At 37.6% G+C, this 18,984-nt stretch overlaps 1 protein-coding gene across 5 annotated transcripts; it reads left to right on the forward strand.

Annotated features, from left to right (window-relative positions):
- Positions 1–18,702, forward strand: LOC113112397 (transforming acidic coiled-coil-containing protein 2). 5 transcript variants are annotated; one of them, XM_026277939.1, is made up of 17 exons: positions 3–330; positions 1,029–1,156; positions 1,868–3,284; positions 4,997–5,057; positions 5,172–5,427; positions 5,910–5,959; positions 6,061–6,170; positions 6,562–6,712; positions 7,195–7,329; positions 12,457–12,591; positions 13,505–13,581; positions 15,010–15,053; positions 15,875–15,883; positions 16,855–17,015; positions 17,304–17,410; positions 17,574–17,694; positions 18,296–18,702. In XM_026277939.1, the coding sequence occupies exons 1-17, from the start codon at positions 161–163 to the stop codon at positions 18,359–18,361; spliced, it is 3,198 nt and encodes a 1,065-aa protein (XP_026133724.1). In that variant the 5' UTR covers positions 3–160; the 3' UTR covers positions 18,362–18,702. The 5 variants fall into 5 exon arrangements, with proteins under 5 accessions (XP_026133729.1, XP_026133727.1, XP_026133724.1 ...); XM_026277941.1 differs by having other exon boundaries at positions 4–330; positions 5,232–5,427; XM_026277942.1 differs by lacking the exon at positions 7,195–7,329 and having other exon boundaries at positions 2–330.
- The last annotated feature ends 282 nt before the right edge of the window (positions 18,703–18,984 follow it).

Here is an 18,984-nt window from a genome sequence, read left to right on the forward strand (position 1 = left end):
TTCAGTAATAGCTCGACGAGAGAGAGAGCGCGTACGATATTGAAAAAGAGGGAGGGATGGGGAGAATTGGGCATAACACACAAAGGGATAGAATCAAAGCTTCGGATTTCAGGAATTGCTATTGGGAATAGAGAAAGTGTATAAGTAATCGGTGGCAGATATGGCAGTGAGCGCGTGGCAGGCTCTGTCTCCGCTGCAGTGGGCTCGCTGGGGCTGGGACACGCTGCTGGGAGGGACATCTGAAGAGGATGGGGCAGACCCAGCCCTAGGGCTCCTCCAGAGCCTCAGCTGGACCTCCAGACATGATTACATGATCCATGGCAGGCAGAGGTGAGCATGGAGTAACAGCAGAGAGAGGACAGGGACTAATGCGCTGAGACTGGGTGGGGGTCTGCACATCTGTCTGAGGCTGCGGCTTTGTTGCTGTATTCGGACTATTGCTGTATTTGTACAAATGTTTTCACATATGCTATGACATATTATATGTCAGATTTGAGTATTACTGTATATGCTGATGTCAAGACCAAAAAAAAAAGGTTCACAAACCAACATTTTGATGTATTAACAAAAAAAGCAACATGGGCATTATCAATCTTGACTGAAATGGCACAAAATGTGTTAATGTGGGGAAAATAGCACCTCCACTGTGATAGTTTAAAATCAAATAATAAGTGAATTTATTGAATGAAAGAAAAACGGACTCCATGGCTGAGCATAATGTGTGTTTGAGCTGTTGGTATTGGTCTCCTAGCTGCAGGTTTCAGCGCTGTAATTTCCATCTGTAATAATCCACCAGGGGCTACTAGACATAAGCTGATCCAGGCGTTTGTTTAAAAGATCTAGAAGACAATGAATGATAGTTTAATATACCTTAGGAGAAACTGAATTTATTTGATACATCGTGTAGAGTAAATATGAGCTGTGATGTGTGGAATTGATGCAGCTTGACGTGATGTTCATACTTCAGTGCGATTATTAAATCAGTTCTTAATTCAATATATTCAGGCTTTCTTCTGTCTTTTCTGTAGGAGCTCAGACTCAGACGGAGCGTTCGAAACCCCTGAGTCCACCACCCCTGTGAAGTCTGCTTCCCCACCAGTGTCCCCAACAGAGCCCCCCTGCACCAAATCAGAGGCATTGTCCCCAGAACACACAGGTACGTTTAAATCTCCATTCCCACCCCAGATTGTCTTATGTGGAGTCAAATTATTTACATTTGAATAGATTCAGGAGGGTTTACTTGACTTTTAAATGCTTAAGATTGCAGGACATTGACATAGTGTCACTGTGTCTTATTTTGAACAAATTCTGTAATATTTAATATGAAGGAAATGTTATGGAAAATTAAGTAACTTTACTTAGTTATCTAGTATCTAAGTATCTGTAGCTAGAAATATGAACCAAAGCAGGAATATGTTATATGCAATATTTAAATGTTAATTTGTGCTTTGTTGGAAAACAAAGAGATGGATGGATTAATTATTTATTAAATATGTATTTTTTTCATGAATTTATATACTTTTAATCCGTTTTTCTTCTTTCTTGTTCTTAAAAAAAAATCAAGAAAAGGCTCCCTTTTTACTTCCATTATTCTCTGACAGGAGAGCTGTACAAGTCTTTGTTATCAAACACTGCACTTGAGCTCTCTCTAGTGGATATACAGTGTATTGCTACTGAATATTTTTCTTTCTTCAAGAAAGAAAACAAAACTAACAAACTGCTTTATACTTCTTAAATTCTTCAGTTGTTTAAAATAAAATATCAATGCATCTGTGATTTCTATTCTGTGATCCTGAAAGCATGATCTGTTTTCAAAATGTACTGTATAATAACATGTATAGTAACAGTCATACACTTATCTTTACAGCTTCCACTGCTGACATCTCTGCCAGTGAAGCTGAAGAGCCGAAACAGCTTCAACCTCTCAGCCGCTCTCAATCCAGAGCCTTTGATGAGGACAAACCAATAGCTGCTAGTGGCATCTATAACCTAGATTACTTAATTGCTGATGACCCCGTCCCAGAATCAAATTTTGGGTCTGGACCATCAAGCAGAGCGCCTCTTACCCGCTCTCTAAGCCTACAGTCAGGTGAGTTAGAGAGCCCAGGAGACAAGCCCTCAGGAGGAACCTCCGAAAAACTCATTCACACACAAGCAGAGTCCTTCAGCACAGGAACAGAAAGCGCTCCGGGAACACTTCGTAAAGTGAAGAAGCCCCGTTCAGGTTCCCTAAAGAAGAAACCTCTTTCCCAGCAGAACTCAAACCCAGAGCATTCCTCTCCCAAAACAGTTTCCTCTAGCAATACACCAGAAGAGAAAAAGAGAGGAAAACTACATCCCGAAAGTCCCTTGCAAACTCAAGAGAGGCCTAGTTCCTCTCCCAGCCCTAGTCCTAGTGGTTCCCTGCGGAGGAACAGGATAAAGACTCGAGTTGAGAGTCCTCCACCTTTGCCTGAGGAGGTCACTACCAGCTCAATATCAAGTCCTGTACCTGAGGCTCCAACTGTCCCTGACGAGGAGTCTCCTATCCCTCCAACTGCCTCCTACAAATGGGATCCAGACAACTTTGAGAATATTGACCCATTCTGTACAGGAGGCAGTAAAGTCGCCAACTCGCCGGTCTTGGGCAGGAAAGCCGACTTTACATCAGTTTCAGACACCCCTGTTGCTGTAGAGGAGCCTTGTGCCTCTTCTCCTGCTAAAGAACAACCCATTAACACTGAGGAACAGCCAATCAACACTGAGGAACAGCCAATCACAAAGCGCCAATCAGTCAGACTGGAGTTTGACTATTCAGAGGACAGTGGAGAGGCACCTCGCAATACTCCTCCTCCTAAAATCCTAGGCAAGAAACCAGGGGCCAAGATGCCCATCCGAAAGCCCAAACTGGGGATTAAGAAGGCCCCTCCACCGCAGACAGAGCAGCTAGACAATGCACCTATCCCTGCACTGACAAATGATATGGATGATATCCCAATCCCCAAGGGGCTATATAACTTTGATCCCAGCAAGTGGGATGACCCTAACTTTAATCCATTTTCTTCAAGCACTGGTATCCCCAACTCTCCTGGCCTGCCTAAAGGATCTCACAGCTTTGGTCCTGACTCCTCTGATGACACAGCCGATCCCTTCAAATCATCCAACAAGATGGGAAGCGTGCCTCCAAAAGCTGCCTCTTTTGACAAGTCCAACAATGACAACGAGAATGACAACGATAACATTGTTGAGTTGGAGGACCACAACCAGAACAAACCTGCCAAGAGCAAGAAGAAGCCTCTCAAATCGTAAGTCTGCACTTATTATGAAGCTATTTTCATCACCGTGTCATTCATCCATTTGTGTACTTTTTGTAAGTCTTGTCAATTTTCTTTTCTATATTTCTAAACTGTCAGATACCTGTGTATGTTATATGGTGTTAGTACTTGTTTGTCAGCCTCTGTCACATGTCTGTTGATCTAAAAAAATAGCATACGTAATCATATAGCTTAAAACAAAATTTCACTTTAACATGTTTTAACTCATGAGCTCATGTCAACTGTTTTATTATTCAATTTAATACATATTATGACTGACTTCAAATCACATCATTTCATGTCACCTGTATCTTCCTCTGCACCATGTTTGATATTCTCCAATGAGCATGTGTTGCCATCTAGTGGACCTGTACATCTAGACCCCCTGCACACCCTGATTCATTAACCCTTTCGAGTCGATTAACGCATATATGCGTTTTAAGTCATTTTCACCTGATAACCCCGAAAAGAACTTAAATTACACTCTCAGTTTTAATCGTACAGATAAGAGCAATACATCAATCGAATCTGTAAAGGGTCTAGTTTTTTTTGATACAGACATAATAACAAAAAACCTTTGTGCACTTATAAAATAAAGATAACAAACAAGGTGCGCTGTCTACAGTCTTTGTCTCCGCTGATCGTCATGTACAAACATTTCATTAAAATGAACTGTAACTCCGTGAATACTCAACGAAGAGACATGAGAGAGATATCTATAGAAAGCCTGGAATGTCTACTTTTAAACTAAACAAGTGCTGCCGAAAACAAATATTCTGAGATAAAGTAATCCATATGAAAACAACGCCATGTCTATTTTTCATATCTCCGCTACAGCTGTTTGGGAGCAGTTTTAAGTAATATTACTTTCAAACTTGGAGTTTATTGGATCATTTGCCCCTGTTTCAGATGAATCCATCTAACATATTTTGCTCAGCTGCAGACTTTACTCCACATTTCTTACACAATTCAGGATTTCCACTTTATTTTATTATTATTTTAACACTTTTCAGATTTGACTTGAGAAGTGAAGCAATACTCCTGAAATGCTTACATCAAACTTGCATTATGAAATGTGCCAAAAACAGCAACAGAATAAGATTCGAAATGTGAGACATCTGTCACTTTCTTGGGTCACTGAGCAATTTAACGGGGGCTACAGGGATTAATACTAAGTGGGTCAGTGCAGAGACTGTGGAGTATTACGGGTATTTTCTGTTTTTATTTCCTAATTCTAAACCACAAATCTTTACTGCTGTTGCTATTAATTTCCTGCCATGATTCCATTCTTAAAGACTGAATTAGGAAATAAAAAGTTTACTATAAAAAAAACACATTTACACAAGGAAATTTCAAACTGAAAAACATAAAATTGATGTTTCCCACTATAAGAAGATTCAATCATGATGCAAACCTTGAATAATCCATTATATTGCGTGCTAGTAAGATCTTAACTCATGAGATTTAATCCTTAATAATAAGCACCATCATTATCAGAACAACACATCAGGTATGGATTATTTAAATAAAACATTGATTCAGTAGAACATTATCTTTATGGTATCTGTCCAAAAACTGCTGTGTATAATAAGTGTGGTTGGTGTACGCACAGTTGGGTTTTTAAAAAAATATTTATATGCTTTCATGTTGTTGTTTTTTTTCTAGATTTATAGCACAAATATCTGTCTTGTTTCCTTAAACAGTAACACTTTTAGAGTGAAGAAATCACCAAAGAGGACTCCGATTACTGAGCCGTCTGCTCAAGTAAGTTAAGACACGAGTGTACATTCACCTACTGTACACTCACACAGTCACTGCAGCTGTTCATTCTGAAGATGATCTGTTTCTCCCCTTCGCTGTCACCTCATATCATAACAGTGTTGTCCTGTGTGTTCTCCAATCTCGCCCTCCACTTCACACACACATAATCACCTTCAGGAGCACTCACCTGACGCCAATCCTGAGCCTTCACAAGATCACGCCACAGATGAGGAGAAACTGGCTTCCTCCACCAGTCAGAAATGGACTAGACATGACATAGAGGTGGAGCTGACCTCTGACTCCCAAGACTTCCCACAGCCGACTGACTTTACAGCTTTTGTCAACGAGAACAGTTTACCCATACAGAGTGATGGTGAGAGAGTGGAGGAGTCTCTCATTATGTTACTACATGCATTACTTTACATAGATTGCTTGGAAGAGTAAGAAAAGGGCTATGTCAAAATGCAAAATAAGAGTCCTACAAAAAAAAAATATATATATATTTACTGTTGATTTTGGGGTAAAAATACATTTGTGAGATTCACCCATCAGATAATCGCACGTGATAGGCCTACAAGTTTACCTACAACCCCAAATTACCCAAAGCTGACCCGTTTTATTAGCCTTCGACCTGCAGGGAACCATTTGTGCCCTAGGGCAGTTTCTGCTTGAAACTAACTGGGTCAGTAGAACAGAGGCAGATGAATTATAGTGCCACTCTCATATTGGTTCTGTCAGTCTGAACTGATGATCAGCATAAAAAGAACTTATGTTATTTTTCATTCCTAACATAACCTTTATAAAACATTTAACCTGTTATATCTTCTCTTATTTTCTCTGATGTCTTTTCTGCAGTTACAGATTATGAGATTGAATACATGGAAAAGATCGGTTCCTCCACAGCTGTAAGTAAGAGTCATAGACACACTAAACTTACACTAAAATGCAAGTGTGTGTGACAAACACTAAACTAATATTAAATTACAACTTTGTATGTTATTTACAGCCTCTCTCGGTGATGAAACCATCACTTTATCTGAAGCTGGACTCTGTGCCAGACAGTCCAACAAAGACTTCCAACAAACAAGATTCAGAGCCCAATTCTCCCTGCACTGGGTAACCCATATATTATTATTTGTATCATATATTGCTTAAAAACAATGAAAATAGTTAATAAGATTAGTAGTAGTCTATGTGAAAATACTTTCTGTTCAAACATGAAGTCTGTCTGTCAGTTAGTACCTGCTGCTAGATGACATAACTGCATCATTATATTTATATAAACCATTATACCAACTTTTATGAGTATTCTACTCTCTCAGAAAAAAAGGTACAAAACTGTCACTGGGTGGGTACACTTCTGTTACTAATTAAAAAATGGTTCTTGATGTTACTAATACTTTTAAAGTATCAACTCGATTACCATGGGGTTTTTATTTTTATTTTTTTTACTGTACTTTGGCAGTGTATTCCATGTGTTTAATTGTGTTGCTCTGATGCTTTACAGGAGCTTCGAGGAGATGGAGGCTCAAATCTCACAGGGGAAATCACCTGTGCTGCCACCACGTGGTGCTCGTGACTCTATGGCCTCAGAGAAGAGCAGAAAGAGGGACGGCCAGTCTCAGAATCGAACACCGAGCAACCATAGAGATGGAGCGGTAAGTGTAAACCAGTCAAACACTGAATGGTTGAATCAGCATCTTTAAGAGTCTGTTTATTTGATTAGCTCAGATAATCTAATAAGTGGAGCCTATATAGTCAAAATACAAGAAAACCACCACAAATGTGTGAAGGTGGGGTTATTTTAATTTTGTCACTAATGATGGCACAGCTTATCTGATGCTACACATTTTTGTTTTCAATCTTAAAGGGACAGTGCATCCTAAAGAAATTAATAAATTCTGTCATTATTTACTCACTCCCATGGTATTTCAAAAATGTATGGGTTAGTTATTTTACTAGGTATGCAGCTTACTCAGGGTCTCCCCACCAGAATCAGTACCGAAGACAGTTTATTCATAAGCTTTGTGAACCCAACTTAGATTTGTTATGATGCACTAGACTAATTATGAGCTTGCCCTGCCTCACTGACACTGACACTACTCCTCTTGTCTCTCTTCTGCTCTTGGTCCCAATGCAGTCCCCAATCCAGGGCCCAGTGGATCCCTCAGATCTGCCCCTCTTAGACAGGCTGTCTGATTCACCTGCCCCTCTCAGCTACCTGGAACCTGATCTGGCAGAGACCAACCCCACTGCCTTTGCTCAAAAACTGCAGGTGTGTAGATAGAAGCCAACCAGCCAACTATTTCCTCTTCCCTGGACCTTTGCAGCTGTGTTTGTGTGTGAGAGAGAGGGAAAGAGAGAGAGAGTGCTTGTCTTCATTCTGTGTTTGTTTGTCTCTCCAGTCTTTCATGAACTTTGTCTGCTTTGTTTTATCTCTCATTTTTGGATTGATAGATCTTACCACATACACAATGTTCACAGTAAAATGTGTATGTGTCTGTACAGTATATGTTACCCCCCCACCCCCCACCCCCCACCCCAGGTTTACTATTTGTGTGAGGCCAGTACAACACTAACCCCTCTTTTCCTCCTTACCCCGTCCCCACGTCATGGGTCACTCCCCTTGTCCTCCCCTCAACCCTCCCTTGTGGCCCAGGAGGAGCTGGTGCTCGCAGCCCTGAGGATAGAGGCTCTACAGGTAGTCAAAAACATCTCTCAGAGCCCCACTTTGTCCACTGTGTCCCCTCAGGTACTGAGCTGAGCCAGCCTGCACCCGTCTGTGAGTGTGTGTGCATATGCACGCACAAGTGTGTGTGTGTGTGATACCCCCTTCTGAACCGAGCCCCCTGACTGCACCCTTGGGTATGAGTGTGAATACCTACCCATAAACTACCCCACCATACTGTGAATATGACATCTCACTCCTGGTTGTTTAAGCCGTCTCCCGTCTCCTGATTGGTACTCCTTTTTCCCAAGACAACACTCTCTTTAGAAAAAGAGGTGTGTTTCTCCCAGGGCTTTGTGACAATCCTGCATGTTCGCTTGGACAGGAGATCCATAGAAACAAAGTTCAATGTGACTTGAAAACTTACGCTGTATATAGACACTATATTATTGCAGATTTCATAATTTATATGCTTCTCCTAAGCAGAATCCTTAAACTGTAGGTGAATTCCTCGTCACATTCATGCTAGTTCCTGGTTTCAATTTGTTACTAATTTACACTAACTCTGTTAACTGTATGCCTGGTTTGAGGCTGCTGATGTGGCTTCACATGAAGCTTAGCTCAGATCTGCTTTCAGTCATGTTGAGTTACCGTTACTTCTTTCTCAGCATTTGTACAGGAAATGACATAAAATAATCCCGCATACACAAACATGCACACATACTACAACCCCTCTAACATGCCTCATATTCTTGCTGCTCCATTTTCATGATGTTGTCTTGCATGCTTGACAGTCTCGCTTTAAAAAGCCCAGCCCACATCGCTGGAATGGCTCAACGGTTTTCAGGTGGCTAAAGTAAGAAGGACAGAAAATATCCTCTTTGAAGAATAACTAGGTCTAGTCTATATACAAGTGCATCTCAATAAATTAGAATGCCATGGAAAAGTTCAAAAGAAACTCATGTATATAAATTCATTCATTACACACAGACTGAAGTAGTTTAAGTCTTTGGTACTTTTAATTGTGATGATTTTGGCTCACATTTAACAAAAACCCACCAATCTCAACAAATTAGAATATGGTGAAATGCCAATTCACTAATAAACTCAAAACACCTGCAAAGGTTTCCTGAGCCTTCAAAATGGTCCCTCAGTTTGGGTCACTAGGCTGCACAATCATGGGGAGGACTGCTGATCTGACAGTTGTCCAGAAAACAATCATTGACACCCTTCACAAGGAGGGGAAGCCACAAACATTCATAGATTCAGGATTTAGCACCTGCCCACACTGCCAAAAGTTGGTTAAATGACCATGGTGTTGGTGTGCTTGACTGGCCAGCAAACTCACCAGACCTGAATCCTATAGAGAATCTATGGGGTATTGTCGAGGAAAATGAGAAACAAGAGACCAAAAAATGCAGATGAGCTAAAGGCCACTGTCAAAGAATCCTACCCCCTCAGCATTTCCACAAACTGATCACCTCCATGCCACACCGAATTGAGGCAGCAATTAAAGCAAAATGAGCCCCTACCAAGTATTGAGTATGTACAGTAAATTAACATACTTTCCAGAAGACCAACAATTCACTAAAATAGTTTTTTTATTGGTCTTATGAAGTATTCTAATTTGTTGAGATGAATAATTGGTGAATTGGTGGGTTTTTGTTAAATCTGAGCCAAATTCATCACAATTAAAAGAACCAAAGATTTAAACTACTTTAGTCTGTGTGCGTTGAATTTATTTAATACTTAATGAGTTTCGCAGTTTGAGTTGAATTACTGAAATAAATTAACTTTTCCACAACATTTTAATTTATTGAGATGCACCTGTATTCTAATCCCACTGTCCCTGTACCACCTTTATTAGACTAAACCACCATTAGTCATAAGACTAGGTCTACAGACAATAAACATTTCATCCTTATATTATACTTTCTGTTCACTGAAAAAAGTAAAGAAAAAAAAAAAAAAAAAAAAAAAAAATATATATATATATATATATATATATATATATATATATATAAAATGAAAGCAAGAATGCATTAAACTGATTAAAGTGACAGAAAATTATTTAAGTTTTTTAAGTTTTTTAAGTTTTTTATTTCTATTCATCAAAGCATCTTGAAAAAATACTGTATCATGGTTTTTAAGCAACACAACTCTTTTCAACATTAATTATAAGTAGAAATAATGCATGTGCATCAGATCAGCATATGGAAGTGATTAAGTGATGCTGAAGACTGAAAATTTACTTGCCATCACAGTAATACACTACATTTTAAAATATATTAAAAGTAATTTGAAATTGTAATATTATTTTACATAAATACTGTTTTATTGTTTTTTTTTTATCAAATAAATTCAGCCTTGTTGAGCATAAGATATTTTAAAACATAAAAAAAAACAAAAAACTTTTGAATGGTAGTGTTCAAACCAAGATATCATGAGTCTGCTGCTCCTGCCCATTAAATTTTTTTTTACGAGAAACAACAAAATATAACTATTATAGTTCTTTAATATATATGTACATATATATAATATAATCTAATATAGCTCTTTAAGGAAACATCATAGATATATTAAAAACACATACATTCGAAATCATTTCTCAAACACATTTAATCTGACTATCTACATATCTATCCTTTTATTTATTAATGTTTTTTTTTTGTGTGTGTGTAATAATTGTTTTTTTCTCACTCTGTCACACAGACAGATAGCAAACTCTGTCAAAGGATGTCCCATATTCCACAGGGATTTTTTCTTCTCCTGAATAACCTCTAGACATCAGTGCCAAAATAGAGTTGATTTTTAATGTATGAAAAGTATTTCTGGGATAGTGCTGATACATTTTAGGATTATGGAGTGCTTTCATATATAAAAAGAGTGACACTGTATTATATGACTGGAATAATGAGGTTGAGTGATGACTAACTTGAATTGATGGTCTTCTTAAAATATTAAATATTTTAACATACATTATTAGATAATGCTCTTCCTGAAATAGTCTCACAGACACAATTCACATGCTGCTTCAGCACATTCTCCATGACGTGTTCTTTATTTTAACTTTTCTTTAGCAGGAATTTATAATTCATGGAATTACATGCACAGCTGCTCTGAAAATAACAGGAATGCATCACAACCCCATGCTGTACTGAACTCTGTTTGGTCAATATCCATTTTTAAAGATTTTTTTTCTGATTTGCATTTAGAGTTATTCCTCTGCCTCATTTCTCACCCTCTGCTGACTGTGTTTATGATTGGTGATGATGAACATGCTGCCCTCTTTGAGTTGGATTACACAGTTTCTACATTAGATTATGCATTATGATTGTTGAGATATGAATGAGTTGGAGTCAAGACCTAAACTAGGCCTCTCAAGTCTGAGACCAAGATCTGTCCAGTGTATTAATTCTCATTATACTGCAAAGAAAAAATCAAACTTGAGGTTGAAAATCATCTGAGCTCTTGTCTGAGACTATTGAGATTATAATCCAAGATTTAGATTTAGGCCATGACTAATGTACAGAATGAAGTGATAGGAGATCTGAGATCAACACTACACTCTAAATTTGATAAAGCTTAATTTCAACATTCTGTATCAGGTTTTAATCTGTTTGTACCTCCCGTATGACTATATGCCCCTTCCATGATCCTATGCAGCACAATAATGCAGTGAATGGTATTAGGCCCAAATTCTCCTTGCAGATTAAACATGTGGTGGGCACTCTGTATTTGTACCCTAACACATGACCCCCTACCTACCTATAAGAGTCAAACTCAATTAATCTCCTAATCCAGCTCTGTTAGGAAGAATTAATCAGCTCTAATCAGCAAGTAGGTTTAAAGGTCTAAACATGATGATTATTCAGTAACTACACCCCATCACTGGCTATAAAGAGGCCTTCTGGAAGCAATACAATCCTGAAAAAAATAAAAATAAAATTATAATAAATTATATATATATATATATATATATATATATATTTTTATTTATTTATTTATTTATTTTTTTCAGGATTGTATTGCTATAATATATATATATTATTAGTACTTTTTTAATCCATTTTAAGATTCCAGCATAAATGATTAAATTACAGTACATTTAATTCAAGTAATATTAGTTCTTTTGTTTGTGCCTTTTGAAGCAGATATTCACAAAACATGTCTGTCTTTTACTGTAGGACATATGCAAATAGGTTGTTGCTTATATTCATATTTTACAGTCTTTTGTCTTTGTTGTAGCTGGTTGCATTAACTAACCATTTTATTCATATTTTAAGGACATTTTAGCATATTGTCTTTTTTTTCAATGTGAAATGGATCATCAACTTGAAAATATAAGATCACCATCTTTGCGCATTATCTGGTCTGTGAAAACTAACACAATGGATCAACCTCTACTCCTGCAGTCCATCTGTCCATCTGTCACAGCATTCCCTCTCTGATCCGGTCACAGCCGCAAATCTTTCATGACAAACAGCTTTCATACCCATCTCACATTGAGGATTGTCAATCATAGAATTCCAGCTGTATGCAGCGGGCCAGTCACACACTGCTGGAGGCTTTTGAACCCAAACTAAGAGCCTGCTCTCCATGGCATTATGGCTTTGCTGAGTAGAACCTGTAGAAGATGTGCTGCCTCCCTCCAATAAATGTGATGTAAATATTGTTTTAAAGAAATCAACTCACAGGTTTTTAATGGTTTCTCCATAACTCTCTCTTCTGCAGCAGAGAGAAATGGTCTCACCGGAGGACAGTGGGGTTTCGAAGAGCTCCCTCTATTCACTATCAGGATACATTGAAGGGGAAAGCCCTCATTTGCCGTGTGACATGGACCACTCTCTTGCCATCGCCCGAGAAGAGGTATATACAGTACTCACACATTGCATGATGCCACACCACAATAAAAAGACTCTCTTGTCATTTTACAGTTTATGTACAGTATGTTTACCTTGAGTTAAATCTGTAAATTTTATAAAATACATCTAAATAAAGTGGTAAAAGCCCTGGATAAAGTCATTTGATTTTAAAGAGCTGGTTAAGGCCACTTTTAATTTTGGATTCTGAAAACTTGCATTTGCAGTGCCAGAATGACATCCAATCGAAAACTGCTTCAACGTACACATTGTTACATTTTCACAAGCTCTGGACAGTCAGAATCTTTCCTATAATGTGTTTAGTTTCAGCGTCTGAGGGTTGATTAACTGGACTGATGAGAAAGTATATGTTTTTTATTTTATGTTTCTGAAGATTTAAAGTCAGGGTGACGTGAAATTTCTCAATTTCTTATAATGCAGTTTTCAAGTGAAACAAGAGACTTCTCCAATGATTAAACCCCTTGCTTTCTTATGATTGACTGCAAGCTCAAACTTATTATTGAGTGAAACGCCCACATCTCAAAATTCAGTCAACAACTGATGGATAGAACCAAGTCTTACCCTATGTTTTTTAAGTTTGGTTGATAATCAGTTTGACTCATATGTACATCACAAGAAAAAATCTGTTACTACTTCCATTTTTTTGTCACTACTTTAAGACTATCGCAGTCGATTTATGTGGTTGCATTTCCACTGATTATTTAAAAAAGGTTTCATGCTCATAATCTGCTGAACTTCCCAGGTCTTTGTTTATTAACCTCATAAATAAGCAAATAATATTAACTTAGGATTTTTACAGTGTGAAACACCTAGACAACCCAGGTTTGCATTAACCCAGGACGACACTGGTTTATCATTTTCCAGAGTGTAAAGTGTGTGAAGTAATGCTCTTATTTCAGATTGTTATAAAAGAGAAAGAAGCCATGGAGTGGAAAAGAAAATACGAAGAGAGTAGACGGGAGGTGGAGGAGATGAGGTGGGTGTTTTCAAAGGACAGAGATTCCTGTGCCCTTGTGAGCTATGACGAGTGAAGATTGCGTCATGTGCCGACCTCATTTTTCCCCACATCTACCATGACTTCATGTCTTCTGTGTAAACTTCAAATCAATGAAATAGTCAGGAACGTTCATTCAATACATATGTTCCTTAGTTTATACACCTGACAAATACCTGTGCATCATACCATACAGTCCACCTCTCAATCTGTTTCTCTCTTTCCTATGTTTTTTTTGAAGTTGAGCGTAAGCAGAAAGCCAATTAAAGAGGGCCTTAACATGTCAGATGTGCCGAAGTTGGGGGCAGGGAAAGGGAGGGCATAAACGAAAGATAATTTAGCTTTGTTTTCAACCATCCGGAAGAACGTGAATCCGTCTTTTAACACAATTAAATGCCATTTTAACATTATTATTACTTTTTTACATTCTTCTAACTAAGAGTTATGACAGTTAGGACAGGGTCAGGTGACAGTTTTTTTAAATAGCTCATGTTCAGCATTTTTTAGGTATTTTGTCACCTCACTGCACTTTTAATAAAAAATGCAGCGTTGTCTAATTTAGAAGATGGTCGATTGAACCGGGACATGTTTTGAAGTTGTCCTTTTTTTAATATTTAAGGGGCAAAGTGATCAAGGTAATCATGAATGGTTGAGGTTTACAGCCAGCTGGACTAGGCCTTGTTAGTTTGGATAAGAATGGTGCTTAGTTCATTAGCCTGATTGGGATTAGGATAAGGAAGGCCTAAGAGGCTAAGGAAGACATAGCTAATCCATCCGCTTACTGTGCCGGCAACCTGCTTTTCTCCAAGCAAGTCTTTCTGCCAACTGAAGTCTTGTAGTCAAACACATGACATGACAAATGCCAGTTTCCTGACACTAGGACATCAGGTTTCTACACTGCCGTTCAGAAGTTTAGGGTAAAGGCAAATGATGGCAAAGCTGCATTTCTGCATTTCTCTAGCCTTCAGTGTCCTTCAGAAATCACTCAGATATTCTATATTGTTTTTGCCAAAGAAACATTTCTTATCATTAACAATGCTGAAAACAGTTGTACTGATTAATATATTTGAGGAGAATGTGATAAAAAATTTTTTTTACATTTTGTAACAATGTAAAAGTCTTTACTGTTGCTTTTGATCAATTTAATGCTTCCTTGCTCAATAAGACTATTCAATTCTTCAACAGACTATTTTAACACTGCAGATATATATGCTTTGATAAACTTGTTTTTGAAAAGTTCCTTGCATCTGCAGGTTAAAATTCCTATATTCTGCAAAGTCACACAGCCTGTTTTATTCATTTAAAGCTAAATGTAAAACATTATGCTTAAAAAGATCTGATCAGATCAGATCGTGTAGTGTTTATGCACCTTATTTAAATATTAACTTGATTTTTGCTTATTCTTTGCAGGAAGATAGTTATGGAGTATGAGAAGACTATTGCAGAGATGATTGGTGAGTCTTGATGGCTAAATACAATTTCATCTTCTCCTCGTGATTTTTAATTTGTGTTTTGTGAACACTGTCAGGCACTTTTGGTTCTATACATCTGCACTTTTCTTCTGCTACACTGCTATAGATGAACAGGCACAACCCTTGTCCAGCCACACCACACCAACACACATATGCAATAAGTGTTTGTTACATTCTCATTTAATTTGCAGACAAATCTTTCGTGCCTCTGGACCCAAACACCGGTCAGTTGCAAGCGCAAGCCTTCATGTCTCCCTGTATATTCCACTTAACTTCAGAAAACACAAACATGTTACTGCTCAAAACATGTCCCTTACCAGGCCTCAACCACTGACAGATTAATCAAATTTCTTTGCCTGTACAGTATTTACGTCAATGTAAATACTGTAGGCTGTATGCATTCTTACATTTTCAGATTGCGATATTGAGTGTCTGGTTTAACCATGACATTTTCTCTCTTTGTGCAAAGAAAAACCCTTTCTTCATTCCCTTTTTATATTCTTCACGCTAAACTGCCATCCTTGATATTCTGCATTGCAGTTGTATCGGTCATTTTATTTCCACTTTATTTTGTATCTTTGCTTATAATTTCTTTTCCATGGTTCATTTTCTTGGCCTGTTCTCCGGCTTTCACCACCTGCTATGTTTTATCCTAGGACACTTTCATTAATTTTAAAATTTGTCCATGTTTCTGACACGCTTTTCTCTCTTACACGTCCCACCCTGCTGGCTTGACTTAATGCAGTCCCTTTTTTTCTGTTTTGCTCCCTCCGTCCCCCATATATATTTGATAAATCACTCAGCCATGCCTGGTAAGTAACAGCAACTCTTTATTATATTTGTTTGTGTTGCATCCACCACATCTGATAGTGACAGACAGCGATAGTTTTCTCTTACTTTAACCTGATTTGGTTGCTCTCATTTTAGTATCATCTGGTTATCATCTTGTTGAAGATCTTTTCTCAAACATCTTCAGCTCATCAGTGTTCAGGAAACTACTTTGATACTGTAGCTTTCCAAACAAATTCATCATAAAGTGAAGTCGCCTAAATACAATTCAGTACAATCAAGCTAGAGAAAAGTAACTATAACAGTAACATTTATTTTTATTAGAACTGTTAAAAAAAGCTTAATTACCATGATACAGTTTTTCCAAGATTGTTTCAAAAGGACAGATTTGATTTGAAATAGAAATCTTTTGTCAATTTAATAGATCAATTGAATAATGTACGTTTAAGCTTAAGTAGTAAAACTAGAATACAACTTTTATAGTCAATTAGAAACCATGACAGATTGATAGTATTTATTTAAGGGTGGGGAAGGGAGTTCCACACAGCTGAGTGATGATTCAGTTGAATCAGTGAATCAGTTTTTTTTTAAACCAGTTCATTAAAATGATTCATTCGGCAGACTTGCCACAGTTAAATTAAATTTGTAACTATTAATCCTTTTATATAATTTCCCTAAAAATGAATGAAAGAGTGCTGAGTAAGTCTTTCAAAGGCCTTCTCATCTCTCACAATGTCTCTGTGGTTTGTCTACTGTATGTGTGTGTGTGTGTCGTCTGCATGCATCATAGAGATGCAGCGTCGAAAACTGCATTTTCATTTGTCATTATCAACGATGTAGACATGGCATAGAGTATAATTTCATATCTGGGAGCATAAAATCACCCTCTGCCGCTTCCAAAAGCAAATGTGCACAACTATTTGATTGTATTGTGCATTGTATTTCTAGTGTAAAATGAACTTGATGCATTTATGTTTTTGTGTGTATGTCTCAGAGGGTGAACAGAGGGAGAAGACTCTGTCTCATCACACTATCCAACAGCTGATTCAGGAAAAGGACCAGGCTTTAGCTGATCTCAACTCTGTGGAGAAATCTCTCGCTGACTTGTTCCGTCGCTATGAGAAGATGAAGGATGTTTTGGAAGGCTTCCGCAAGGTAAGCCACTATAAGCTGAGATTGATAAAGGTTAAAATCATTGTGAATTTACATTTGCAGCTCTGTAATCTGATGTAATTCTGAGTCAGATGGATAGAAAAATAAAGGTCAGGACATGATTATAGATTGTGGATGTTACATACAAAAATGGAGCCAAATGAATGCAAGCTTACAACAGTAATTATTAGGCTGTTGGTTAACATTATCTAATAGCTTGTGCTTAAGAAGAAGGTGTCATTATTGGCATTAGCACTCATTTACTCACTTCAATACCTCTTTTTTCTTTAGAACGAGGATGTGCTGAAGAAATGTGCACAGGAGTACCTGTCTCGTGTACGTAAGGAGGAGCAGCGCTACCAGGCCTTGAAGATCCATGCTGAGGAGAAACTGGATAAGTAAGTACAGATCTTTCACATGCATATGTTTTTAATATGCTTTGGTTTGTACAGGATTTCTTTTGACTGGAACAACAATTGTTAGGCTAATTATAAGGGTCAGACTTACACTGTGTGAGAAATATGAAATGTTGGCATGACTCTGACCATGTGGCACCCGCAGGGCGAATGCTGATATCGCTCAGGTGAGAGGCAAAGCCAAGCAGGAGCAGGCAGTGTATCAGGCGAGTCTGAGGAAAGAACAGATGAAGGTGGACTCACTGGAGCGCACACTGGAACAAAAGGTGTGCTCACACTCACAAATCCTCATGCTCATCTGTTAAAGTCTGATCTTGCAAACTTAAAAGTAAATGTCGTTGTTGTTTAAACGTTTAGTATTTTTTATAGTAAAACAATTATTTTATTTATTTAAATATATAGTTTTATTTATGCAATGCTTCTATCTATCTACAGTATGTCATTTTATTTTAAATGTAAATAAGAAAGATTTATACTTTTCCTCAGTACTGACTTTATTGTTACATTAGATACATTTAATGCAGCATTGATGAGGGCATTAATTTGATAAAAAGTGACAGTCATTTAAAATATTACAAAATAATGTTTTTGTCAAAAAACGAAAAAAAAAAAAAAAAACATGTTTCTTAAGCATCCTGGTTTCCTCAAAAATATTTCACAGTACAACACTGAAAATATTAGTGGAGTAATGGCTGCTGAAAATTCAGCTATCACAGGATTAAATGAGATGTAAAAAAATAGATTAGTATAGAAATCATATTTTTTAAAACTATAATATTTCACAATTTGACTGTATTTCTGATCATACCGTAAGAGAAAAAAACATTCAGAGGTTAACATGATTTTTTGGGGGGATTCTGTTTACAGAACAAAGAGATTGTGGAACTGACCAAAATTTGTGATGAACTGATTGCCAAAATGGGAAAGAGCTAGCCGTCCATTTGACAGAGCTCTGTCCATACCACAAAGGGACACAAGAACAATAACTGGACAAGATGGAGGGACAAGTTAAAAGTGTTTGTTATTGTTTTTTCCTATTTCTAATGGACAGAACAATGAACTAACCAAACAAAGGGAATTCACACTACTGAAGTCTTCACATAAACTTGGAGTCTCTAGGACACACTAGTTTCTGGCTGTAATTATTTTCTCTTCATTTCAATGTGTTAATGTACAGTAAACCACCTTACCTTTGTTGAGGGCTTTGTGAAAGTACTCCCGGCCATCAGTAGAGACTTTGTTTGAATGTCTGTATAGCACACACACACACACACATACACACACACACACACACACACACACACACACACACACACACACACACACACACACACACACACACACACACACACACACACACACACACACGCAGAGAGTAAGTGTTTATAGTGAGTCTGAAGTTATGAGTGCTGTTGCCATGACAACCACTGATGGAGCCGACTGTTAAATTGATTCCTGTGGTACCCTCTTTTTAACTTAAAAACAGAAATGACCAGAGAGAATATATATAATATAAAACAGATGAGTTAATCATTCAGTTGTTACAAAGTGGTATT

This window comes from Carassius auratus, chromosome 13 (genome assembly GCF_003368295.1).
Source record: "Carassius auratus strain Wakin chromosome 13, ASM336829v1, whole genome shotgun sequence".
Classification (NCBI taxonomy): Eukaryota; Metazoa; Chordata; class Actinopteri; order Cypriniformes; family Cyprinidae; genus Carassius; species Carassius auratus.